We start from the raw sequence: 22,954 nt of genomic DNA, 5'->3' as shown, positions 1-22,954 counted from the left end.
GGCCGCTGCTGGGGGGCGAAAGTGGCTCTCTCCCAAAGTCGCCGTGACTTTCGGGGCGGGAGATCGCGTTGCTCAGCGGAGGAGGTTGCGGGTGCTGGAGCCAGGCCCAGGAGCATGGGGAGTCGAGTCCCCAACTCCGCACATCTGCCATAATTAACGCACTTTTCTTTGTTCAGACGCACTGTTGAATTCGGCTGTTTGTAGAATCGTGGTCCGTGCAACGAGGGTCAGATGCGCGATGGCCTTGCCCTGTCACTTTCAAACTGGGGAGCCCCATCTCTCTCGTGGGCCCCCACCCACTCGAGGCTTGTAGGAGTGGCTGGTGGGGAGCAGCTGTACCCACTGCGGGGCGTAAAAATACTGCTGCGGGTGCAGAAGTCGTGCGGAGGAGTGGAAGATACAAGTTACAGGCTGGTGTTCCTGCTGGTGGGGCACCGGCTGGGCTGAGCAAACCCTTCCTGAGTCGCACCTGTGCACCCACTGCAGCGACTCCTGCGGCACAGAGGAGGCTCCTGGATACGTGTCACATGGTAGTGAGCTGTCACTGCCAGATAAATGATTAGGCATTAATCAGGTTGTGACGACTCTCCTCCTGCTGGGCTTTATTTTGGAACCTGGTGCAGTGAATGGCCCCCCTTTAAAAGGCCTGATTTGTTTTCCCTTCCTGAAGGCTAATTTTCCCCTGGGTAGTGAGAGCAGAGCAGAGACCATCCTCCTTTGAGTTATCTTGCTGACATTATCTCTTCATTAGATGTGCCAGAAGCCATTTATGCACAAGTCATGTGACTTAACATATGGCCTCCAGTGTGACTCTTGCTCCTACTCTGTGCTGGCTACAACTGGAAGTGCCTGATGGGGTGGAATGACACTCAGGGATTGTAGAATTGCCACCTGACAACTGCCAGCCAGCCAGACTGGGGTGACTGAGATCCTCCATTAATAAATGACCACCATGTACTCCACAGGCAGGCTGGACATGGTCTTAAGTCTGCACCACCTAGTCCCCTCTCCACCTAGTCCACTTACTTTGGCCTTCCCCTTGCAGTGTAGGAGGAGGGGCATTTGTAGCAGAGGTGCCCCCAATTTCTGGGCTCTCTGACTCAGTATGAGGGAGCTTCATCTTGTGGATCCCTGCATATCTGGAGAGGCAGTGAGTAGGCTTCCCTCCCTGAAGTCTGTGGCTAACCTGGTTTGCAGATCCACACCCCCTTCTTGCAAAGAACTGCATAGGCCTGCTGGCATCCCAGGCATGGGAACTGGCAGCTGTAGGATGTGTGAGTGCCCGTGCTGCACAGCCAGATTCAGCTGTAACCAGATCTGCCCTCAAGCCAGGAGCTGGGCCTCAGTGGGTGCAGCTTTGCTTTGCTGAGGCTCTGACTTTGGTTGACCTAGTGTCCTTGTAGATAATCTGAAGATAAACGTGGCTTCCTCCTCTCCAGCCCTCCAAGGCCTGATCTGAAAACTGCCTTGCTTCTGCCCACCCTGTTCCTGTGCCTGCCACTCCTGGTTTCTGTTTCCAGTTCTCTACTCACAATATTATGAGTTACAAAGCTAATATTTATAGCTCTGCTTGTCAGGAAGCATCCAGAATGCAGCTTACAAACTGGTCCAAGTGTTATAGGCGGCACAGGTCTACTCTTGGGCCTCAGTGACTGGTGCCAGGCCATTTTCCCCCATAGAGGCCCAGTTGCTGGGTGTGGGCCTTGACTGGCAGGCAGAGGTGCTGGGAACTCCAGTAACATGTCCTCTCACTTCAGAGGAGTCTGAGGGTCCCAGAGCAGCAGGTGTCATGCAGGGTATGTTCAGAGCAGGTCACTGTTGCTGGGGTGTCAGTGGTACAGGTCAGGTATACACCTGGCAACCCAGTTTGTTGCAGTAACTAATCACTGTGTGTTCTCTTTGCTAGGTTAGAATGGTTAATAGGAAGAGGCACATTCACATAGGCTCTTCAGTGGGAGGCTGAGGTGGTGCCCAGCTACCAATATTTATTATGGGGACAGTTTGGGGGGTGGTGTTCTCTCCCTTGGTTCCCTTCTTGTTTACAGAGCAAAGTGGAGCTTGGAGGGGGCTGGGCCCAGGTCTTGGCAATCTCCATCGGTATCTTGAACCTGCTGCCATGCTGTGGTGTAGTCTGAAGCAAGCTCTCAGTTGCCAAGTGGTTTTCTGTCCATGCATTCATGTTTGGTAATCGAGCACCTACTGTGTATAAAGCAATCGGCTGTGCTTAAGGCAAACTGCCTCCAACTATTCCCACTTTTGGCAGAGGGTGAAGATTTTTTTCCAAAGCTTTAATACTCAAACTATGCCTGAATGGGTGGTGTGGGCATTGTTTTGTGAGTGATTCTGAAGTGCACCTCTGGACAAGCGCAAGGGTAGCACTGGCTGAGGAGTGGCCTGAGGACAGCATCAGCTCAGGCTGAAAAGCTGGTCTCATAGACAGTGGATACAAAGACCAGTACCAACCAGGCTTGAGTGACCCTGGTCCTCCATCTTTGACCTCTGTGTTGGTATGGAGCATTACCACACTGGGCCTGCCTGCCGGAAAAGTCATGGTGCCATCCTTTATGACCAGGACCCCAACTGCTGCCGGTCCTAGGCAGTAGTCTAAATTCTGTCCTGGAACACCTGGGTCCAAGACAGAAGCTTAGCTGTCCGTGGATGTTCCTGGGATAACTCCCTTGAGGAGTGAGAATGAGCTGGGCATGGGGGCTGCAGTGGTGCTAAAACGTCCTCCCTGTCCCAAGAGCTGGAGGGACCCAGTGCCCAGACATCACAGGCTAGCATGTTAGTCTTGGGAGGCTCTCCATAAGAAATGCCATTAAGTGAGTGGGTGAGGGAAGATGAAGGATGTGGGGGATGGAGGTCCTGGCCTATGCTGCTGGGGGAGCCTGGAAGAACTAGGGTGGCATGATGTTGATGCTAACAAGCCTTTGATCCCAAGGTTCTGGGATTCCCATCCACTCTCATCTGGATGTCCTGAGGACAGTGCCCTTGGGGTGGGACAGGTCCCCATTGTGTGTCCTGGGAAGGAGCCAATCTGGTGTCCAGGCTGTGTCCAGGCTGTCATTTGTCCTATAATCTGATGACCCTATTGGTGGGAACAGACTCTGCAGGTCACTCTGTTTCCTACAGGGCCTACCTGTTCCTGGCCCCTATAAGGCTCCAGCCTTGTAACTGGCTGGCTTCATGGCTGCTGAAAGACTGCAAGTCCTTTCAAAATCATCTCTGGGTGGACAGCCTGAGGTGGGGCCTTGGGTGTTTGGATTCAGGCCATCCTGGGGCTGCAGGCTCCTGGCAGCATGGCTGCATGCAGAGGCTTTCACAGGCTCCTGCCTGGCTCTGCATGTCTCTGTGTTTCTGACTCAGAAGCAATGTTTACTCACCCCCACAGGCAGCAGCAGGATCACCGCCCCCCACCATCGGAGGGGAGGAAGGAAGGTCTAGGGCAGACATGGGGGGTGGCGGGGAGCAGAGCCTGCCACTGGGGCACCAGCAGCTGCAGGTCCTGGGGCTTTGGATCAGGGAAGTTGGATAGAGGCGGCTGTAGGCAGGGACGGCCCAGAGCTCTGGCAGGCAGCCAGGGCTGCTTTCTTCCTGCCCATGAGCCAGCTTCAGCCCGGGCTACTCTGGATGGGCGGCTGGGTCAGATCCCCAGGTGAGTCCCCAGGGATGTAGCTTGGCCACTACTATTTTAGTAAAGACCTTGGGCCAGGTTGTATGTCCCCACACCTCCATGTTCTTGGTGTTCCTGGGGAACTCTAGTTTTCTGTCCCTTGAGAGACAGTGCTGCTTTTTGCTTTTGGGTCAGAACCCCGTTGGAGCCTCTGGAGCTTAACAGTTTCTTTGGCTTTTTCTAAAAGCAGAGATTTCTTGCTCCACTCCCAAGCTCCCCAAAGACGCTGTGTTGCGGTTTGCTTCCAGGTCCCTTCAGTTTTCTGTGTGGAGTCCCTTGCCAGCCTGGCCACAGCTCCCATCCGGATGAGTCCCTTCCAGTCCTCACAACCCTTCTCACACGCTTGCTTACTTCCTCTCAAGGGTAGGACCCCTGCTGCTATACTCACCATGGGCTCTTTGAGTCCGGGGTAGACCCCAACATTCTCTCTGTGGGAGCAGGGCTGCCCAGTACTCTCACCTGTAGGCACAGCTGGGCCTCTGTCTTTGGAAATGGGCACCCTCAAGCCATGGCCTGTCCTCACTGAATGTGTCAACCTCCTGGGGAAGCCTTAGACTTCAGTGCTTATAGAAGGGTTACACCGTGTATCCCAAGCCAGGCCGTATTTCAGGTTCTTCCCAAAGAGAGCAGCCTGTGCTGAGGCTGACTACATGCCTGAGGCCTGCAGCCCCAGATGTTAAAGAACCACTTGGGTGGAGCACGTTACCTAGTCCAGTAGCCCTGCTGTCCCATCTGTGAAATAGAAATAATGATGCTGGCATCCTGTGAAGCTGCTGAAGGGTTGAGGGAGACCAGGTCTGTGCAGGACCACCTGCTGTCAGCTTTGCCAGGGCTCCAGGCTGCCCCAGAGCCATTTCCACTGTTTACCCAGCAGGCATTGTCTCGGGTGTGGCCCGGGCAGAGCAGCAGCTCCAGGAAGGAAGTATGGCTGCCTGCTGTGCCAGGGTCATCACCGGTTGTTTCTGCAGGGCCAGCTTCGCCAGTGTCCTGGTGCTGGTGGACCGTGGTGTGACTTGGGCCATCTAGAGGACACTGTGCAGCCTGGGATGCTTTCTGGTTTGACTTTCCTGGGAAGGGACCTGCCCCTGGCCTGTGCTTGGTGGCTGAGAGAACTGGCCCAGTGAGGGCCTGCATCTCAGGCTGATAGCTGTGGGTCTAACCTAAACTTGTAGAGACTACCTATGGGGCTTGTACCATGAGCAGACAACACCCTGGAGCTCCTGAAACTGCATGGCCTATTGTATGGAGCATTCCTAGCCCACTGTAAGGACAGGGTCATCTGGGGAGAAGATGGAGCTGTACTCTGGAGAGATGGCTTGGGGCTGGAAGCAGAGGGCTGCCAGAGGTTTGGCTCTGGAATTTGGGGCCTGGTTGTCAGGAAGGGCTCTGTGCTGGTATAATCAGGCTGGCCATGGGGCACAGGCTGCAGTGTAGAGGCAGGTAGGGAGGTGGAGCCTGAGGCTGGGTGGGGGGTAGACAGAAGAGGTACAGATAGAGAGTGCCAATGGGAACCCCCATTTCATGGTCTCAGTGGCAATGAAAGCTAGCAGGAAGTGGGCTTAGGGGAGGCGCTTGAAGGACACTTCCTGTCCCTGGTCCTGATCTGTATAGCCTGCCTTCCAGGCCCAGCTTCTCTATAGGTTTCTCTGCTATCCTGGACCTTTATCCCTGCCATCAACCCTGTGTGGTCAGGGTGCTCGTCTCTATCCTCAGCAAGGGGTCTGCCCAGTGGCAGCCCAGAGAAGCAAAAAAAGTGACCTTCTGGCTGCTCCAACTTCCCCTGGAGGCTGCCCCTGCCCCCACCCATTGGTTTCTGGCTGTCACCTGGAAACACTTCTCCCTGGGGCACAGGGTTCCTAGCCTCCCTTTCTGGCAATGTCTTCTTCCTTTGGTGCCCCATAATGAACAGAACCAAGATTGGCAGGCTGGCAGTGATCATGGTGGGCAGCGTGGCTGGATGGCCCTCCTGAAGGGAGTTGGAAGAAGCAGTTGGAGCCAACTACAGGACTCTGGGATTTGGGAGTTTATGGCGCTCACGAGGGCTCTGGTTTGGTGGCTGCCTCTGTCCTCTCTGGACTACAGAGTCGGTGGCTATGGCTCAAGGACTGGCCAAATGTGGCTCTTACTCTGTACACATTGACGTATATCAGGCATCTGGGACTCAGCTGCTCCAGGGCACATACTTGGGCCAGGCAGGAAGCTTACTTGGAGGTCTTTCTGGGGTTATCAGCCCTTCTGGGGATGCTTCCTTTGGAGAGGAAGGTAGGGAACAAGTTAAGGCTGTGATCACGGGTCTTGGGTTTTATGGCCACTGGCCACAGAGTAGCTGGTCCTTCCTCCCACACCTGGCCAGGACATATCTCTGAACACAGACCTTATTCTCAAGCTTCCTGGCAACTCTCCCTTGTGGCCATAGACTGAGATTCAGACATTGTGATCAGCGAAACAGCCTGTAGGCCACGTCATGGGACCTTCATGAGTGCATTCACCTGGGTGCTGGGCACAGGACATACACAGAGCTTGTACATCTCTATACAGCCTAGGACACATGTGGCCACCCAGGCCTGTGGGAGAGTGGAGCCTGGCGGCAGGGGCCAGGCACAGCAGGGGATCCTTGCCATCCTTACTCCTTTCTTTCTCCTTTCTGGCAGGTCTGGCCTCTTTGGGCTGCCACTGGCTGATGACCCCCCTGCCGTCAATTCCCATGGCCCAGCCCCCGAGGAGAGTGATGGAGAAGTGATGCAGCAGGGGATGGGCTTCCTGCCTCCTCCCCACAGTGACCAGTCCCCGGAGGACCAGCCTCCCAAGATAGCTGGCCCTGAGCCACCTCCGCCACTTGTGCCACCACTGCCTGCCCGGAGCCTGCCCCCCTACCCACCATATTTTGAAGGTGCCCCCTTCCCTCACCCACTCTGGCTGAGAAACACCTATCAGCAGTGGGTGCCACAGCCACCACCAAGGACCATCAAGCGAACTCGACGGCGTTTGTCCCGCAACCGAGACCCAGGCCGCCTCATCCTGAGCACCATCCGCCTACGTCCCCGCCAGGTGCTCTGTGAGAAGTGCAAGAGCACCGTGAGTCCCCAGGAGGCCAGCCCTGGTCCCCCAGCTGCTTCCAGGCCCCGCCGGAGGCTGGGCAGTGGCTCAGACAGGGAGCATCGCAAGCCAGAGGAGCCAGAGGACAGTGACCCCGCAGGTACAGCCACTGTGAGGAAGAGCAAGAAGGAGAGGCGGGAGGAAGACAGGGCCTCAACTGAACAGGTTCCACGGAGTCCTGTCATCAAGATCTCCTATAGTACGCCCCAGGGCAAGGGTGAAGTGGTCAAGATCCCATCCCGGGTGCATGGCTCTCTGGAGCCATTCTGCCCCCAGCAAGCTCTCCACAATGGCAGCCAGGACCCTGAGGTGCTGAGAGATGCAGAGTCCAGGGGTAGTGGGGACCGACCACCCAGTGGACCTTCCGCTTCCATCCCCAAGCTGAAGCTGACGCGTCCTCTGCCTCCTGGCTCAGACTTGCCACCACCTAAGATCCGCCTGAAGCCCCACCGCCTGGGGGACGGTGAGTGTGAGCCCCTGTACAGGGCTGAGCTGGTGGAGGAGCTGAACGGCAGTCGACAAGGCTCCCAGGCCAGCTCACCTGCCCTCTTTGCAGATAGCTCTGCCCATGGACTGCAGGATTTGTCTTCTGGAAGTTCTGGCGAGGATGATGATTTCAAGAGGTGTCCCCAAAATAAACAGGGACGTGATGGCTTAGCCTTTCTTGTAAATTGCCCTGGTAGAAGAGCAGATTGTGCCAGTGAGTCTGTGTGCAGCAGTGACAGCCTGGATGAATCCAAATCCTCCAGCTCAGAAGTGACATCTCCAGACACAGGGGACCTTTCGTCCGGTGATGGTGCAACTGTGCCTTCCTCATCCAGGGATGTTCGCCAGACAGTCCCACCCCTAACAGTCAGATTGCATACACAGAGCGTCTCTAAGTGTGTTACTGAAGATGGAAGGACCGTGGCTGTAGGGGACGTCGTGTGGGGTAAGATTCATGGTTTTCCTTGGTGGCCAGCGCGTGTCCTTGACATCAGCCTTGGCCAGAAGGAGGACGGAGAGCCCTCTTGGCAAGAAGCAAAAGTCTCATGGTTTGGGTCTCCAACTACATCATTCTTGTCTATTTCAAAACTCTCCCCTTTCTCTGAATTTTTCAAACTGAGATTTAACCGTAAGAAGAAGGGGATGTATCGGAAAGCTATAACTGAGGCTGCAAATGCTGCACGACATGTGGCCCCAGAAATAAGGGACCTCTTGACCCAGTTTGAAACATAACTTTGGTTCCCTGACCAGGTGAGTTTATGTCCCCTGGGTGCTTCTTTCCCTGAGCTGACCTGACCTGGCGATTGTATTGAGTTACGAGGGGCCAAAGGTAGCCAGGGGCCAACTGTGTCCTAGCTTGTGTGTACAGAGCTCCTCCTATCTGAGTTATGTTTCCAAAGGGGGCTATGAAAGTGGTTGTCTTCATTGGTATTGCCACTTGAACTCTCTGACTTACAGAGAAAGGGCTTGAAAGAGGACATTCTTTAGCTGCTTGTTTAAAGCTAGTTTGGGTTTTGCCACCATTTTTCAAAGGAAGCCTCTTATGTAATTTCCTTGCTCCTCTGTTAGGGTTTTGGAGAAAGGGGTGCAGTTTGGCTGATATTGGGTGAGGGAAAGTCCAGGTTGAGGCTTCCTCTTCTGTTTCTCACTCTGAGGGAAGCATCTTGACTGTCTTCCCAATGGCCGAAGATGTCTCCTGCTTGCTGGTGTGCTATCCTGTGCCATCTTGGCTGGCAGAGAGGAGGGAGAGCAGTAAGCATCCTACCGTCCAGTGGAGGCCTATATCCTAGCTCCCCAGGCTGGCAGGGCCTTGCACTCCTCTGCAGTCTCCAGTTCTTTCTTCTTTGTCAGCAAGTGCCGTGGTTTCTGGATGGGATACTTGTGGTGGCCAAGTGCTTTGGGTCCTGGAGATGCTGTGATCCCTATTCCTGATGTCAGTGTCTCATACTCCCAACTCCTTCCCAGAGAACTTTGTAGAGTTAACAGCCAGTCCTCAAATGGAACCTGTGGAGCTAGGAGCGTTGCAGTGAGTGGGTGCCATTGTGTGGGCAGAGGAGTATTGGGGAGTTGGGGACATTGTCTCGGCATTTCTGTGGTTAGTATGTAGGGTATCTGGAAAGGTGCTGAGGGGTTGTAGCCTGCTCTGAACTTTTTACTGATAGCTACCACCCAGCTCTGGGCATGGGGTATGACCAGCTAGCAGAGTCACCTTTTCTAGTGGTGATTCTTGGGGGAGAGCTGGCCACCTAGTGCTGGACTCCCCTCCCCTTCCTTCCTGGTTGGCCCAGGCAAGCCATGGGTCCTCCTTGGTGGGGCAGCCTGTTTTTTCCTAGGCTGGTGGCTTAACCTCATTCCTTATGGGCACTAAGATTCAAGGGCCAGGGGGCTCATCCACAGAGAAAAAAGGTAGTCTACCTTCCCAGCAAAACTGTGTCTTTCATTTGGTCTTGCCTTGTTCTTGGTAATCTTTAGCAACCTTGTCTTCCTGGCCATCTGCATGGTGTCAATTTCCTGAATCACAATCTTTTAGGCCTTACTAGGACTGCCCTGCCACCTGCTTGGGGGTTCTGGAAAGGAAGTGATGATGAGGGGCTGCCACTGGGGTTGGTGTCAAGGCTGTCCTGCTGCGCAGACTCCATCCTGGCCTTGTCCCTCCCTACTTTGACACTGGGATGCCTCTTCCTTGCTTCCTCTTCAGGGAGCAAGCCTTTTCCTTTTCTCTCCCAAATCAGGCCCATTTTCGCATCAGTTCTGGGACATTTGTGTAGGGGTGGGGCAGGTGCCAAATAGGCATGTTGAAGAGTGGATGTGGACAGCAGCTTCTGTGTGTTTGCAAATGTCTGAGGACGATTGTCTCCAACCAAGGCACTATAGAAAGAACAACAGCTCTCAGAGGGAGAAGGGGTTAAGAAAGAGATCAGATAATTCACTTCCCTTCACAGGACTGTTTGCAGCCATGTCCTGCTGGCCCGGAGCACCATCCCCCGATTCTGCCTCAGCAGGGCCCTGGCCCTCCTGCCTGCCCAGCTTCTCTGATCCATATCTGGGCCTTGCTCTGGCAACGGCTTGGAAGCTGTGGGCCTCTCATATGTGTCTTTCTTGTATCATGAGCACAGCTCCCAGCAAGGGGTGGAGACCAGCTTAGTCCTCACAACTCAACCTTCAGTTCCTGATCATGGTGGCTGCAGGAGGAAGTCAAGACAGTTACAGGGGATGACACACTAAGCAATTCCAGCCAAAAGAACTGGTGGACTTTGGGGAGGCCCAGGGTGGCCTTAGCTACACCTTGGAGAATGCAGCCTTGTAGGTTAAGACTGGCCAAGTTTATCCGGAAGCAGAGGGAAAAAAATCTCACCCAACTGGTTTGTCTGCTGCAGAGGCCAAACAAACAGCCTTTTCCTGGGGCTGTGCCTGGACCAGCCATGGTGACCAGCAGCCCTTGAACTCTGGGGAGTGAGGTGCTAGATTCCTTCAACTTTGTAGTGCTCAGTATTATTGCCTAACGGGCATTTCTTTTTTTTTCTTCCAGTACTGGGTATTGAACTCAGGACCTTGTGATTGCCAGAGAGGCACAGCACCCCTGAGCTAAATCCCTGGCCCCTAACAGGCATTTTGATTTTGTTTTTGAAGACATGAGGTCCTTGCCAGCCTGGGGGTTCATGTGCTCAGGTGTCTGCAGCCTGGAGTCCCCTGCTTGGTGTGGGTTCATGGTTTCTGGTGGACAAGTTTGCCTTGAAGTGTCAGCAGTACTGTTAGGGCCACCCCTCCTGACTGCTCTTTGGAAGGGACTGGCACCTCAACTACCTTCTGGGAAGGTGTGTTTCCCAAGCAGGGTCTGATGAGATGCTTGGGGACACAGTAAGGAGCACGATCATTGGCACCTGGGTGCCTTCTGGGAGTAAGAGGCTGCTTCGGTTGGAGCTGGGGGATGGGCAGCTTTTAGATCTGACCACTGGCTGTCCTGTCCTGGCCTAGGCTGGCCCTGCACCTGCCTGGGGAAGGTTGTGGTAGGGGTAACATCTCTAAGGTTTGGGGGTATCTGTGCAGCCCTTGGAAAATGCTGGAAGTGATCACAGCAGGCACAGTGAGATCTGGTGCTTTCAGGGTGTACAGCTCAGTGTCTCAATCCTGAGAGACACCCCCCACCCACAGACACCTTAAGGCTCAGCTGGAGGCTCAGCCGAGGAGCCTTGGCACAAACACCCTGCAGACTGAGAGATGCTGAGCAAGGCTGGGTCCAGGGGGTGGGAGGAAGGTGCCTTGGTCCTAGCAGGAACTGAAGACAGGATGTGGTATCACCTTGGGGTGGACTTGGTGCTTCTGAGGATGAATCCTGACCCAGGCCTATGAGGCTAAGCTGTCTCCAGGTGCAGGCACAGAGGCTCCACTTTCTTTACCTGTCACAGGGCAGCAACAGCACCTGTCTTGTGGGTGGCTGAGGAGCACATGCATGTAATGTAGTGCTCAGCTCTGTGGACAGTAATGGCCAGTGCCAGGGGCTTGTGAATGACCTACTGGCCGCTACATGTGAAAGTGACGAACACACCCTTTCCAGCTCTGCACAAGGGTCTGTTTACCCAGGTGCTTCCGTGTGACATCAGAGGCCATGCTCCTGGGGCTGCTGGGTCTGGTAGCTGGGCAAACATACCTGGGCTGGGGCAAGAGCTAACTGAGTAGCTTCATCCTACAGGTGAGAATGGGGACTCCCTGAGAGGGCTGGGGCTGTCCACATCCCCACCTGCCAGTTAGCTGTACCTGAGAGGGACTGGTGTAGCTACACACTGTCCTCCTAGCCTGTAGTCCTGTCTACTTAATCTGCTTAGTCTGCTCTCTGTGAGGGCCAAACATGTGGCTGGTTGTGGGCTGTGAAGGTAGTAGGAAGAATCATGGAAGTCTGCCCTGGAAGGGGAGGGGGAGAAATCTGTGGATCACAGTCTCCAAACCAGTGCATAATCATCACACAGGAGTACTTACCAAGAAAGAAGGGATGAGGGTCTTGAAAGCAGAGCATCAGCAGGAACCCTGACCTGGACTGGGATGCAGGAAGGCTTCCTGGAAGAGGTGACATGAGTCGAGCTATTTAGGAGCTAGTGGGTTGTGAGTGAGAGGTGGCCCCGTTCCAGGTGGGCAATGGGCTTGGCAGGCAGAGCACAGACTTGGCTTAGCTGGGAGCAAGGATCCCTGGAGGATTGTCTTTGGAGCAGTGAGCAGGTCCTGTTTGTGTTGAAATGGCCCTGCTGTGTGAACATCATGGTGGGGCTGGTGCTAGGGGCTGGGGAGGTCAGATGGATGTTCTGTGTGAGATGCTGCCATCTGTGCCACACAGTGATGATTCAACTTTGGGGTCAGCTGTTGTGGGCTGTGGAGGGAGGTGCCTGAATCACAGCTGGAAGATTTTAGCGTCAAAAATTGAGCTCTGACTGGATTGAGGTGTGTATGTAGCATACAGGGTGACCTGAAGGAAGGCGAAGCCATGGGGATGGAGTGCAGGAACCCAGCAGTGGCTGCTCAAGGGGAAGTGGCTTTGGAATGGCGGAGAGGCAAGGGTGTGTGTGATAGGGTGGTGGGTGGCTGAGTGGAGGCAGGAAGAGGGTCTGGTGGAGAATAGATAGTGCTGGCCAGCCCTGGGAGAGGAGGCCTTGAGGGGCTGACACCAATGGGAGAAGGCCTTGCCCATCCCTCACTCCAGCACTAGAGAGGGGCAAGAATGCTAAGGAGATGTCACCCAGGGCAAATGCGAGGGACCGAGTTCTGACTGAGGTTTGACGAGAGGGATAGGGGACCTGCCCAGGTATCCTGAGAGTTGTGAGGGCTGACAGGAGCACCTTTTCTGCTGCCAAAGAAGTCAAGCCCCTCCTAAGGCAGAGGCCAGAGCAGGGGGACTGCGAGCCATGGTGACTCCTTAAAGGAAGGTCACTGTGCCACCCAGGTTCACAGTCTCTGAGGCCAGTGGAGATTTCAGTCTCCAGGTGTGGAAGGCACCTGGCCTCCCATGAGACTGAGGCCCCAATCTCTCCCCCTTTCTGCCAAGTGGCAGGGCTGCAGGCGGTTTGGGAGCTTTCCAGCATGCTGGGTGTTCTACCTCGCTGGGCTATCTGTATCCTTGGAGTCAGCCTTATCCTTTGTGTGAGTTTTCTGTGGCCACAAGCTGGGGGCTTCAAACATTTATTCTCACATTTCTGGAGTCAAAACTCTAAAATTCAAACTGAAGGCCCTGGGGGAGGGACCTCCCTCCCTGTCTGGCTCTGGGAGGTTTCAGGAATTTCTGGCCCTGGCCACTGGAGCCTGCCTCTGTGGTCATGTGACCTCTGCCTCCTCTTCAGCATCCATTGTCCCTTGGTCTCTTTTATGAGGACCTTGTGATGGTATTTAGGGGCCACCTGCACAATCCAGGATAATCCTCCCATCTCAAATTCTTAATTTAATCACATCTGCAAAAATATAACATTGATGGTAACAGTCCTGGACTCCAGGGATTAGAACTTGAATCTGTGGGGCACCATTCACTCCTCCTTCATTCAGCATTTCCCATACCTATTGGAGCACTGTACACTGGAGGTCTATGTCCAGCCTATTGCATGACAGAAGGGTCAGCTGGGATTTGGGGCCAGACTGTACTAGGTCTGCTGTGGGCAGATGTGAACCTGTCCCAGGCTTATTCTTCATAACACCTGCCTTGGGCTGTTGGAGTGATGCAAGGAGCCATTGCTCTAGAAGGATCTGTGCCCTCTGGGGAAGGCTGGAAAGGCTGCGCTTGACAGGCAGTCCTGGGGGCACCACAAAGCCCCTCCTGCTTTTTGGCTTCATCAGGTTTATTTCTCCCAGGAAAATAAAGGTATTGATTGGGAGCTGTTCAATAATCGCTGGTGTTGGTATGCTGTACTTGCTGGGTCCAGATGAGAGCTAGGACCTCAGATCCTAAAATATGCCTCCCATCGTCTCTGAGTTTTGACTTCAGTGGTTTTGTAGCGGTATCCTTGAGCCTAGTGCTCCAGACCAGCTTTTCTTTCTGCCAGCTTTAAGTAAAAATGTATTTCTGCTCCTGAAGACAGGTTGGCAGCTGACTTGTGTGTTGCTTTCAGGGAATTCAGGTCCTCTGTGAAGGTTGTAATTATTATGTTCCTGAAGGAAATTAAGGCCTATAATTCCAGGCCTGCTATGGGGGGATAGGGCCTTGTCCCACCCCTTGGCTCCCAGCAGCCTGTCCCTGCCATCTCTTCTGGACATTGGATGGGGACACTTGGTGTTCCAGTTAGGTTCTTTAGGTGAGTAGGTATCTGGGGCCTGATGGAGAGGGCCTCTGGATGCTCCCCGCCCCTCTGGGGCCCAGTGCTGTCCCACCTTTCTTCCAGCGAGATGCTCTCATGTCTGAAAGAGTGCTTTGCTGGATGTCTTGGTTGCTTCCCTAACCCCTACCACTGGCTCCAGATACCCGTCCCTGACCCCACCTTCCTCCCCAGGGCTGTCATCGGGAATCTGCTCTCTTCTAGTGATGCCAAGGTCAAGGTTTGGAGCTGTCAGGGGCATTTCTGCTGTGTGATTCTGTCTGCCATTGGAAACCCTTCCCTAGCTCACTTCCTCACTGAGGCTGGTGTGCTGCCCACCATGCAGAAACTCCTCACACATCTCGAGGTCCCTCAGCCAGACCTGGGTGCCTCTTGGTGGCAGAGATGAGGCACCGTGGCAGGGCAAATGTCTGAGCACCCTACAGGCTCTGACCTGAGCAATTATCCCAGAGCACTGCATGCACTTGTCAGTATGTTCATTTACCTTCATCCCATGCAAATGTTAATCTGCTGTTCAGACTGGCTGCCATCTGTCACTTATCTCAGCCCAAGTCTCACAATGGTCATCTTGCTTCCTGACACACTATGTCTTTCTGGATGCGCTTTGTACATTTTCTGGCTCACTCCTGGGAACACCCTCTTCCCAGGAAGTCCTGGTTCCTTCCTGAGAGTCAAGACCTAGTTGTAGGGCTGCTTTGTACAACTGGGTTTGCTATTGTGTCTGAGTTGTTTCTTGGCCTTGGCTGTCAACACAGCTAAGAATTACTTTTCTTATGCCAGAAGGTTTGACTAGTAATGATAGTAATGTAATTGTTTTACATATATAAAAGCTAATATATATAACATTTTTAATAGTGCATATTTGTATGTAATATTGCTTTACTGTGTTATAATAGTTTCAGAGTAACAAGACTACTAATGCCACTCACCAGGAGGAGTAACCATTATGACTGCCAGGGTCATTACTGAGAATGGTCTAGGAATTTCTTTACAGATCCTTTTATCCTAGGATATGGCCATTTGGGGTATATGTCATATTCCTGTGATTCAAAGTTACCAAGACAATTCTTCTCTGTGGCTAAGTTGTGACCTCCCAACCCAGGTTTATTCACTTTTTATTTTGAAAATCTAGTTGTGTTTTGTAATTCCACAAGCATTTCCCTTGCTCCCCAGCCTGGCTTCCCTCACAGCCCCTCCCGACCCTCCCACCTCCCATGAGTCTTCAACCTGGTCCTGGTGGTTTGTCTGTTTTCAGCCTAGCAGGTTCACACATGAACGGACCCCTCAGGGCCTCAGGAGAAGCACTCGTGCCAGCTGCTGCACCTCACTTTCCCTCTGACCCCCACACAGAGAAACCTGCTTCCTCCTTGCTGTGCACAAAGCCCTCTGTGGACTGCAGTCTTTTCTGTGGCCAGCCATCTTGGAAGGGCCTGAGCTGCTAGCTTTTTCAGCTGTGGAGAAGATGTGTGGGCAGACAGGTGCCCCCTTCCTGTGCCCTGGATGCTGAGGTAGAAACCAGATGGTTCTGAGGCACTACCGGAGTCCAGATTTCTGAGAAAGCCTGGTGTCCTGGAGGACTCAGCTGCCCCAGACATCTGAGCTCACCTCTGCAGTGTTGGCCCAGCAGGTAAGGGGCAGGTTGTTGGGGGCACAGTCAGCGCTGCTCCATTGCTGAATCATTTCTTTTGGTTGGGGCGGGAAGGCTTCTTCGAAGGCTGCTGGTGTGAGTGATGGAGAGGGCCTAGGCTAGGGACCGTCGGATCTGTTGTGCATTTTCCTAATGAGGATCACGGCTGATGGATGTTTAACGACATTTCCAAAGGTCATGCTGCTGTTGATGTAGAGGGACTTGGGCAGTTTTAATTATCTCCTGGGTCTGTGTTTCTTTGTAGCAAAGCAAGGGTGCTTTAATTTGGGCCCCTTTCAGACCCTAAAGTTCTCAATTAGGAGAAGGCAGGAAGAGGAATTTCCAGGTGTGACTGCCTTCCTTGCTGTGCCTGCAGAGAACCTGCCAGTGGCCCTACTGACCAGACTTTGCCACAGCGCGTGGCCATTCATAGTTTAGAAAGGATGCTTCTGAGGGCTGCCCAGGACTCTGGGTATAGACTTCCTGGCCAAGGTGACTGTCCATCCTCAAATGTGTTGCAGCCTGGACATTTTCAGCCCTTAGGGCAGGGGTGGACCAAGAATGGCCCAGGGACATTGCCCATAGGGTCATGGCAAATGTCCTGGGTATAGTCACTAACCAGCATCTATATGCTAATTTGAGGGAATCCAGGGGGTCTCAGGGCTTAGAGGCTCTTCACCTGTGGGACCTGTTTGCACATGACCTCACCAAGACACACTTCTCTGTGAATTAGGTACTTCCTCTTCTCACTTGCCTCTGAGGATCTGGAGAGCCAAGGTTTCCTGATTCCATGTGTTCCTTACCTTTTGCTGTTGCTCAGTGTGCACATGGATGCACACATAGACACACGTTCACACTAACAGGCACACATACATGTATATAGGTGCATACACAAGAACACATTTACATGTTTACCATGTGAATAAACATAAAGTCCACATATAATTTAAACACATTTTCATGTTGTGAAAGTAGAGTGGGCCCTGGGGACAAGACTTCTGCTGGGCTCCACTGCTCCAGCTAGGGCTATTGTAGGTCAAATTTTGTTCCCCAAGAAGATATGTTCCAAGTTCTCACCCTGATATCTATGGATATGATTTATTTGGTATCAGGACATTTGCACATAAATTCTAGGTTGAAGTAGGTTGGGCCTCATCCAGTGCCTGGCATCCGTGAAAAGAAGGTGGCTTACACTCAGACACAGGGAGAAGCCATGTGAGGATGGAGGCAGAGAATGGAGGGATGGGACCACAGGACACAGAATACCTGGGGCCATCATGAGTCTCTAGACCTGAAGAGGGAGTGGCCTTGTGAAACCATGACTGCAGATGTCTGAGGCTCAGAGGCTGGGTCTGTGGTTCTTTGTTTTGTTTGGTTTGGTTATCTTGGGACAGGATGTCGCCACGTAGTTTAGGCTGTTCTTGAACTCTTCCGCCAATCTTCCTGCCTCAGACTTCTGAGTGCTGGGATTACAGGCATGTGCCACCACATGCTGCTTTTGTTGTGGCCACCTGAAATGTCACATGGGCCAGACCTGTGCTTGCACCCTGCCCCACCGATTAGCCCCTGAGCGACTTGGGATAGGTCTGCAGACCTGCAGGCCTCACTCCTGTTAGTGGCTGAGGAGGAAAGGATGTAGCTGTATCTGAGCACAAGCCTCACCTGTGCTGAGCCTGGCCTGGCAGACTGCAGGCAATGGCATGGCTAAACTTACATGTTATGGTTTAGATTTAAATGTCCCCCTAAGGTCTCCTGTGTGGAAGATGACTGGCTCATGGAGATACTCTACTTGTCAGTAGATTCATCCATTCATGAATGATGAGTGAGTTCAGTAGCTAAATACGCTATTAGGAGGTGAGGCCTGGTTGGAGGTGGGTCACTGAAGATGCAAGGGTATTTTCTTGTCCCCAGCTCCTCCCTTCTCGCTCTGCTTCTTGGCTGCAGTGGGAGGAGCACCTTTTCCTCCATCATGTCCCTCTGTTATCCTGTTATTGCCTTGGACTGTGGGCCAAAATAAACTTCCCCTCCTTTAAGTTACAGGTATTGGGTATTTTGTCCAAGTGATGAGAAAGTGACTTAAGACATCAAGAGAGCACCCACTGGTGTCTTCTCTGTCAAGAGCACCTTCAGCATCTCAGAGCAGGCGAGCTTGTTGCATGCCACTGCTGCTCAGCAATACCCTTGGGCCTGAGCCACGCTAGCCTGTGGCATGGGTTGAAATTTAATCTGGAGTGCGTTGGTGTGACTATGAGAAAACAGCAGATTCTGTCTGGGAAGTGCTAAGACCCCTGGAATTCCCCACGGCACAGAGACACTGTGCTATGTTTTGCTAGAGGGACATTCTCAGGATCACTTAGTCAGAGCTTCAGCTGGCAAGGGAGGGTCAGCTTTGGGTCATTGGGGGGCAGAGCACACTCAGTCTTTGTGCCCTCCTGGCCAGGATCTGCAGCACTGGTTGGAACACAGCTTCTTCCTCTGGGGAGTGGGTTCAGGGCTGATGATTGGGTGGTAGTTACCATGTGACCGTATGTCCCCAGTAGTGGAGGCCTGTACATACCTGGGTACCTCTTCCTGAGGACCAGTCTGTTGTCCAGGTAGCCACTGTGGGTGGATCCCCCAGCCAGCCACACCATGGCCTCCTGGAATTCCTTCTCAGGTGCAGGCCATGCTCCAGAGAAGGAGCATGTGGCATAGTACCTTATCCTGTCCTCAGATATGCAGGAACTTGAGACCAAGTTGTCATTGCCCAGTCCATCCAGCTCTCCCTGAGGCCACCCTTGTCTTCAGGCTGCCCTCATTGCTACCCTTGTGCTATCCTCACCCTCTCTGTGGAACTGGATGCCTGGGCTAGTGCCCTCTCTCCCACTTATTGGACACACCCTTGGCAAACTGCTTTCTTCTTCTACAGTAAGCAGACCTCATGTACCCTTTGCTTATCCTCAGCATGGAGGGGTGTCGGAGGGTCTCAGCAGCCATCACAGGTGGACTAATGGAGCCAAGAGTCCTTCCTGCCCTGGTGGCACCTGCAGAAAGAACACAATCCAGAGTTTCTATAATGGCCTGCCCCCAGGGCCAGGGTTGCAAGTTGGTGGGCTGAGTCAGTTTGGGCAGCACTGGGTGGGGTGTTGAGACATAGTCCAGGGCTTTGATGGTTTTGCCTTTTTTCTTTGAAAAGAGCAAAGGATGTCCTGGGAAGTTGGCTAGTACTGGCCCAGCCTTTCCTGCAGCCAAGTGTTTGTTCAGTCTTCTGCAAGAGCACCGAGTAGGCACAAGCTGCCCTTCTGGGCCCTTCAGTGTACATAATGTGGCTTACTGTTTTCTGGAAGTTGCTAGTGGGTGATTCTGACCATCTCTTATGCCTGGAAGCTGGCCCTTGGAGAATATACAGCTTGTGACAGTGCAGCCAACTCTGGAGTTTGTGGATCTCTCATTGGGGTCTTAGCAAAATCTTTCCTGTATTGTGTTTGGCAAGGGACTGGACCTGCAGCCCACCATGTCTGAAACACGGGTCCTTCTGGAAAAGAGAATGTGACCTCTGTGCTGTGCTCTGGAGCATCCACCCTGGTTTATCTGAGGCTATAGCTGCTCCCCTGTATGAGGCTTGAGGGCCAGGCTGATCTGAGTGAGGGTGATTGTAAATGAGCTCCCAAGCAGCAGCAAGGCAGTGGGGCCAGGAAATGGGGTGCATTTTGCAGGTTCCAAAATCAGGCTGCTATGTGTGGCCGGGTCATCTTCTACCCCAGAACACTTGAATGGCCACCAAGCTAGTTCTAGCCCCCAGTTTGCCTAGTTTGCATCAGTCCTGCCTCCTCTGGGTTGGAGTTCTGACCTGTGCTGACCAGGGGGACACAGTGCCTTCTCATACCCTACTTCCTGGTGCTCTCAAATGTGAGTGCTATGCTGGCCTTGAAGTGTTCCAGCGTTGTCTTTACCTTTCCTGCCTGGATCTGTTCTGGGCCCCCAAGTGCCTCACAGCCACTTTCCAGCTCTGCCTGGATGTCTAGTGGCCTGTGCAGCTCAGGTTGGAAGGTCTGAGGAGGCCAAGTGTCCAGGCTTCTCAGCAGAAGTTTCCTTTGGGATAACCCCCTCCCTCCAAAACAGCCTATGTTCCTGCAGAGAGGCCACAGTGTGTGTGTGTTTGCGGGGTGGGTCCTGGGCATCTGACCAGCTCCCTTCAGCAGCTTTGTGTGCAAAGTGCTAGCTGGGGTGGAGGTGGGGGGAGGGTCCTGTGCTGAAATCCTGGGCAACAGTGGCCCTGAAGGTATGTGTCACCTACCTGCTTTCTATATTTCACTGGATGTAGGTGAGAAAAACCCTTGATTCTTACTTCACATTACAGAAAGATGTCCCTGCACACCCTTTCTTTTCATTTAATTTTTATTTGTATCAATGTTATATATAATGTTTTTAAAGTCCACCAGTAATATGTAGTGTACTGTGTAAAGACTTATCTTCATATTTTTAAATGAAATTTTCTGATTCTTGATTTTTTAGTTTATTACAAGTTTTTTCTAGGGAAGATGAAGTTTTTGGGTAGTTAAAACCCTTATTCCTTAACAACACTTATGAGCTTAACTTTTAGCTGAATCAAAATTCATTGTTTATAGCTGGGCATGGTGGCACACACCTGTAATCCCAGCACTCGGGAGGCTGATGCAGGAGGAACACTGTGAGTTCGAGAGCAGCCTGAGCTACATAGTGAGTTCCAGGTCAGTCTCAACTACAGTGAGACCCTTATTACAAGTTTTTTCTAGGGAAGATGAAGTTTTTGGGTAGTTAAAACCCTTATTCCTTAACAACACTTATGAGCTTAACTTTTAGCTGAATCAAAATTCATTGTTTATAGCTGGGCATGGTGGCACACACCTGTAATCCCAGCACTCGGGAGGCTGATGCAGGAGGAACACTGTGAGTTCGAGAGCAGCCTGAGCTACATAGTGAGTTCCAGGTCAGTCTCAACTACATAGTGAGACCCTGTCTCAAAAAACAACAAAACAAAACAAACCCAAACAGCAACAACAAAATTCATTGTTTATGTTAATAATTGCAGCCCAGCCATGCAGATAATAATGAAATGTTTTATTTTCATTCACTCTGTGTTCTTGGCAGTTGATCTTTACCTCACTTCCTATCTGATTAGGTTTTTATTTGTTTTTGTTTTTGTTTTTTTCCCGTACCAGGAATCAAACTCAGGACCTTGTGCTTGCCAGGCAGGCGAGGCATCACTGAGCTCCATCCCTGGCCCTCTGTTTAGTTTTATAGTCTTGTCACTTGTTCATCTCTAGCTCTCACAGTGAAAATGCTCAGTGTCTCCAGACACATGAGGTCTCGGTTTAATGTAATGCTGTGTTGACAAACTTCTACAGGACATAGGGCCTTAGCATAGTGCTGGTTTGCTGTTTCTCAGATTTTGTGTGCTCTTTGGGTAATGGTATTGGTGGACCTGGAGTGTCCAGTGATTCCACTCATGTGACAGGACAACTAGGGCTGCCCCCATCCCTGGCACATACGCATGTGTTCCCTCTGTTCAGGGTCTACCCTCCCTTACCCTGGGGAAGAGGGGGATGTGTCCTCCTGGATAGGGTTCTTTGGACTCCGCAGGTTCTAGTGTTGGGGGTGGGCTTTGTTATCCCAGGGGAATATCAGTGCATTTAAGAGCCCACAGAAAATCATACCTTGGAGTCCACAGGATGGTGAGTCTACAGCTGGAAGGATCCAGAACAGCAAGCCTCTCTTCAGTACTCCTGTGGCTAGTCCTACGGCTGGACTTGGGACTGATCCTGTGAACTGATCCCTCCCATCTGAGAGCCTCCATTTTCCCCAGGTGTGGTCAGGCCATGGGCACCAGAAGTAGACACCAAGGGAAGTGGGGCTCATGGATATGGGAGCTGGGGACCTTTGGGGTCCCTGGAGAGTCACAGAATCCAAGAGAGTGCACTCTTAACAGGTTCTCTGGCCTGGTTCTGGGCTATCACGGGCCTTTCCCCAACACTTGACCCCACAGTAAGTGTGCCCCTTTCTGCTTTCTCCAAGGTCACCAACGGTGAGAATGCAGCTGTTGTCCTGGAGCTTCTGATTTCCATCCAAAGGACCCCACGTGCCTTCTGGCCAGCTTTGTGCAGACCCATGCTGGGCACAGTGGTCAGCCTGGTGCAAGGCCCCAGAGGAGCAGGTGTGTCCAGGAGGAGATAAGACCAGTGCACAGTGGCCGCCTCTTGGCTGAATGTATTTATTCCTGTGACTCAGGCTGCAGTGTTCCTGGCTTGGAAGGAGCCGGGAACTCAGTGATGAGCTTGCTGTTTCACATGCCGGGTGTGGGCGGCCTCCAGGCCTGGACTTCCCTCGCAAGAGCAGGGCCTTCTGCCCAGCCCACCTGGTGACCAGTGTGGGTGGCTGTGCCCAGCCGTGGATCTTCCCTGGGGATGACCGTCTCAGCTGCTCGGCTCCAGCTGTCTGCAGACTTGATATAAACCAAATTGCACGTGTGGGGTTCTTCTTCCCAAGCCCTTGGGCACGGGGTCTCTGTGCACTTGAGAGCTGGGGACCCACCTGCATCTCACCCCATTCCTCCCAGAGCATGGGTCCCCCTGGGTGGCTGGCCCCTGCTTGCAAGGCCACCTTGTCTAGGAGATGCTGCTATGAATTGCCAGTACTGTGAGGAGGAGGTGAAGGGTAGACCTTGAAAACAGCGCAACATCAAGAGGAGAAACTGGCTCTGCTGTTTATGAGTGCATTCCTTCCCCTTTCTGTCACTTTATAGACCAAAAAGAAAAACGAAAGAAAAAAACAAAGTCTTCTGCTCTTTCTTTGATTAAATGTAAGAAAGAAAAATCTAGGTTGATGTTACCTGAGCAGTCCTGAGGTTGCACCTATGTCGGGGCTGTTGTGTGGAGGGTCCCTGGAGACCCTTGACAGTGAAAGGAATGGGCCCATGGCCACATGTATCAAGGTAGCACCATGCCAGACAGACAGGAAGTCCCATTCTCTCCCTGCCTGGGCCTCCCTCCTATTTCCTGGTTGACATTTGAATTTCCTGGACAGAGGCAGCCCCCTGCAAGTGGGGGTAGTTTTGCTCTGTGTTCCTACCGGTACAACTTTTTTTTTCAGTGCTGGGGATGGAACTCAGGACTTTGTACTTGCAAGGCAGGCGTGGTGCCCCTGAGCTAAATCCCTAGCCCTGGTGCAACTTCTTTAATCCCCTGGTTTCTTAGTTTGCTCATTTAAAGCCAATGGACATCCCAGGGATGGAGATGGCGACTTCGCTTGTTCCCGGTTTTACTGGAATGT

The 22,954-nt window shown here is 52.7% G+C and overlaps 1 protein-coding gene across 2 annotated transcripts; it reads left to right on the top strand.

Annotated features, from left to right (window-relative positions):
• The first annotated feature begins 6,068 nt into the window (after positions 1 to 6,068).
• On the top strand, positions 6,069 to 22,451 carry Pwwp2b (PWWP domain containing 2B). 2 transcript variants are annotated; one of them, XM_010620355.2, is made up of 2 exons: positions 6,069 to 8,005; positions 21,701 to 22,451. In XM_010620355.2, exon 1 carries the CDS (start codon positions 6,149 to 6,151, stop codon positions 7,985 to 7,987), a length of 1,839 nt encoding a protein of 612 aa, XP_010618657.1. In that variant the 5' UTR covers positions 6,069 to 6,148; the 3' UTR covers positions 7,988 to 8,005; positions 21,701 to 22,451. The 2 variants fall into 2 exon arrangements, with proteins under 2 accessions (XP_010618657.1, XP_010618666.1); XM_010620364.2 differs by having other exon boundaries at positions 6,072 to 7,700.
• Positions 22,452 to 22,954: the final 503 nt, after the last annotated feature.

This window comes from Fukomys damarensis, unplaced genomic scaffold (assembly GCF_012274545.1).
Source record: "Fukomys damarensis isolate Sample0158 unplaced genomic scaffold, DMR_v1.0_HiC HiC_scaffold_8, whole genome shotgun sequence".
Classification (NCBI taxonomy): domain Eukaryota; kingdom Metazoa; phylum Chordata; class Mammalia; order Rodentia; family Bathyergidae; genus Fukomys; species Fukomys damarensis.
This window is presented reverse-complemented; position numbering and strand designations above follow the sequence as displayed.

Bases quoted from the DNA above. Each gene is read 5' to 3' on its own strand.
- Pwwp2b (XM_010620355.2), top strand. From the start codon at position 6,149: ATGAGTGCATTCACCTGGGTGCTGGGCACAGGACATACACAGAGCTTG.